Consider the following 3063-nt stretch of genomic DNA (forward strand, 5'->3'; position numbering starts at 1 on the left):
TATATATATATATACATATATATATATACATATATACGACGGGCTTCTTTCAGTTTCCATCTACCAAATCCACTCACAAGGCTTTGGTCGGCCCGAGACTATAGTAGAAGACACTTGCCCAAGGTGCCGCGCAGTGGGAATGAATCCAGAACCATGTGGTTGGTAAGCAAGTTACTTACCACACAGCCAAAAAAATAATTTTAACCTATTTACAACTGTTTTTAAAGTAAGCAGAAGGGAAATAACTGAGAAATCCTGATATTTCAAGACGTTTCTAGAATATAATGCCTTTCTGTTAGTAATCACCAACCTACAGCATTGAAAGGGCTTCTATTTTTTTTTTATGGACAAACCAACACATTACTGTAACTAATGCTTCAGTTTGACTTCATTGATTTTACTTTATAGTTTAATCATAGCATGATCTTTTTGCAGAGCTTCTGAGCTTGGTCAGAGAAAAGAGGAAGATTTTGATGTCCTAAGACAGGAGACAAGGTCTGAATGCTTGCAGCAAGAAGGTGGTTTCTGTTAAAGATATCTAAATGTCAGATGAAGTTAAATCGTTCAACAGATTGAGTCTACCACTCTAAAACAGATACAATCCATCCTGCAAGTTTCCATTTATGATAGAAGACACTTGTCCAGAGTGGCTATGCTGTAGGATTGAACTGTTTGACGAAGTGAGTAGTAAAGAGAAGACAATGACTGAAGCAGACGTTAACTCGAGAAAGAAATACATAATAACGATATTATTAAAGACCTGGAGAAATTTTACAAACTTACATTTTTTTCTTGGGAAAACACATTTCTGTGCTGATTACAAAAGAGAATGTTACCTGAAATGATAGAAATTATGAATATCAGTAATTCTTCAACCATTGACTCTTATGTTAATAAAGCTGAGAAATGATCCTGCTCTTTGGCAACCATTTTTATCTTTATCTTCTTTCAATAATACATCTTCATCAACTATGTTGCATTTGTTCTCAAAATCTTAACCAGAAATTCCTTTACTAACCCCTGTTCTGGTTACTATTACTAGTTCCTCTAGTTTTATTTCTTTACTGTTAATACCATTAGAATAATCAAATACATTTGTGTATTGCTTTGGCAATACATAAGGAGAACAATCTCTATTAACCAACAGATGCATATATCAGTGGCATTTCGGACAACTGCTTATGATGTGGGTGATATCTTCAGTGTGAACTCCACAAAGTCTGCATTGGTTGTCACGTTTTACAGCTTTATCTCTTTTGTGCATCAGGTACTTGGTTGATATTTCCTGTTTCTTGATTGCAAATGCATACTCTTGAAAGTGGGAGTTGATAATCCAGCTATTCATCCATGATAAACTGCTTTGATGATTGATGTTACTATCATCACGGAGCTTTCTAGTAACATATCCATGCATAGTCTTCTGCTCATGTAAGCTCATCCTTTCATCTGATGATATGTTGCAGTAGAGCTGTGTGACTTCTATGGGCATGTATTCTAGGTTATCAGACAAAGAGTGTTGCTCAAGGAGCTGTGTTCCCAAGTCTCATGATGTTATCAGTTTCATGTATGCAAACTTGTTCAAGGGATGCACTTCGACACTTGGTGGTTAAAAGATGCTGCTGAAGGGATATGATGCGACATTCAGAGGCATGTATGTATGTATGTATGTATGTATGTATGTATGTATGTATGTACATGTATGTATTTGTATATATTAATATCTATATTTACAAAGACAGATCAGTGGCTTAGTAGAATTGGAATGTTGAACAAAAAAACCTTTTACATGTCACCTACTTCTTGTAAAAGTTTGCCTATTCCTGTTCTAAACTAGTTCAAGAGTCTAATCCAGCTTTATCAATTTATACCGTTTTATTGATAGATTCACTAGAAGAACTTTTTAAAAACTGCAAAGGATTTCACTTACTGCTTGCCCATTATGGATACCATAACAAGAGGATGTTTCAATCTGTGTTTTATATCTGGAAAAAGAGAAAAATTCCATTTATAATATATGTATTAGTTTTGTACTATATTTGCATTCTATATTTGCAGTTGATTCTCCATACAACTGTAGGCAGGAAATGTTTGGAAAATTTTGGGTTTTATTGCAGAAATTGTTTTTGTAACATAAATGAAAAAGTACAACTTGTTCGTTAGACAGACAAACTGAGATTAGCAAGATATATGTTTTGCAATCCATTGGTTATAAGTTGTAAAGCCTATACTTATGATAGTCAGTAATCTAAAGTTTTAATTTCAAAATCATTACGCTTTATATTCATAATCTTAAATTAGATAAAACTTACTACCTCTTTTTTTAGATAACTACCTAGACATGCACAGACACGCATGCACACACACACATGCACACACACACACATGCACACACACACACACACACACACACACACACACACACACACACACACACACACACACACACACACACAAGAAATAGCTTTCTTACCAACCACATGGTTCTGGGTTCAGTCCCACAGCGTGGCACCTTGGGCAAGTGTCTTCTATTATAGCCTTGGGCCAACCAAAGCCTTGTGAATGGATTTGATAGACAGAAACTGAAAGAAGCCCATTGTGTGTGTGTGTGTATATATATATATATATATATATATATATGTAAATGGATGAATGAATTATCCTTTGTTTACAGTTAACACGGAAAATTCAATAAACAGTTACCAGGGTAGAAAGTAAAAGAAACTGAATAGCATCTGTGCTCAACTCCATTTATTTACTTATATATATATGTATGTATATATTTGTGTGTCTGTGTTTGTCCCCGCCAACATCACTTGACAACTGATGCTGGTGTGTTTACATCCCTGTAACTTAGCAGTTCTGCAAAAAGGACCGATAGAATAAGTACTAGGCTTACAAAGAATAAGTCCTAGGTCGATTTGCTCAACTAAAAGTGGTGTTCCAGCATGGCCACAGTCAAATGACTAAAACAAATAGAAGAATAAAAGCGTATATATTTACTTGCATATTTTATGTGCTTACTCCGGTATATATATATATATATATATATATATATATATATAT

General features: G+C 34.4%; 1 protein-coding gene across 1 annotated transcript in view; it reads right to left on the reverse strand.

Annotated features, from left to right (window-relative positions):
* LOC106884406 (integrin beta-2) overlaps window positions 1-3063 on the reverse strand; it is a 41893-nt gene that overhangs the window by 15428 nt on the left and 23402 nt on the right. Inside the window, exons 8-9 of the mRNA XM_014935769.2 lie at window positions 1928-1982; window positions 784-836 (exon numbers count right to left, since the gene is read on the reverse strand). Of these exons, the coding sequence (XP_014791255.1) occupies window positions 784-836; window positions 1928-1982 (108 nt within the window). The remainder of the gene's footprint in view (window positions 1-783; window positions 837-1927; window positions 1983-3063) is intronic.

This window comes from Octopus bimaculoides, chromosome 1, assembly GCF_001194135.2.
Source record: "Octopus bimaculoides isolate UCB-OBI-ISO-001 chromosome 1, ASM119413v2, whole genome shotgun sequence".
In the NCBI taxonomy this organism is placed as follows: Eukaryota; Metazoa; Mollusca; class Cephalopoda; order Octopoda; family Octopodidae; genus Octopus; species Octopus bimaculoides.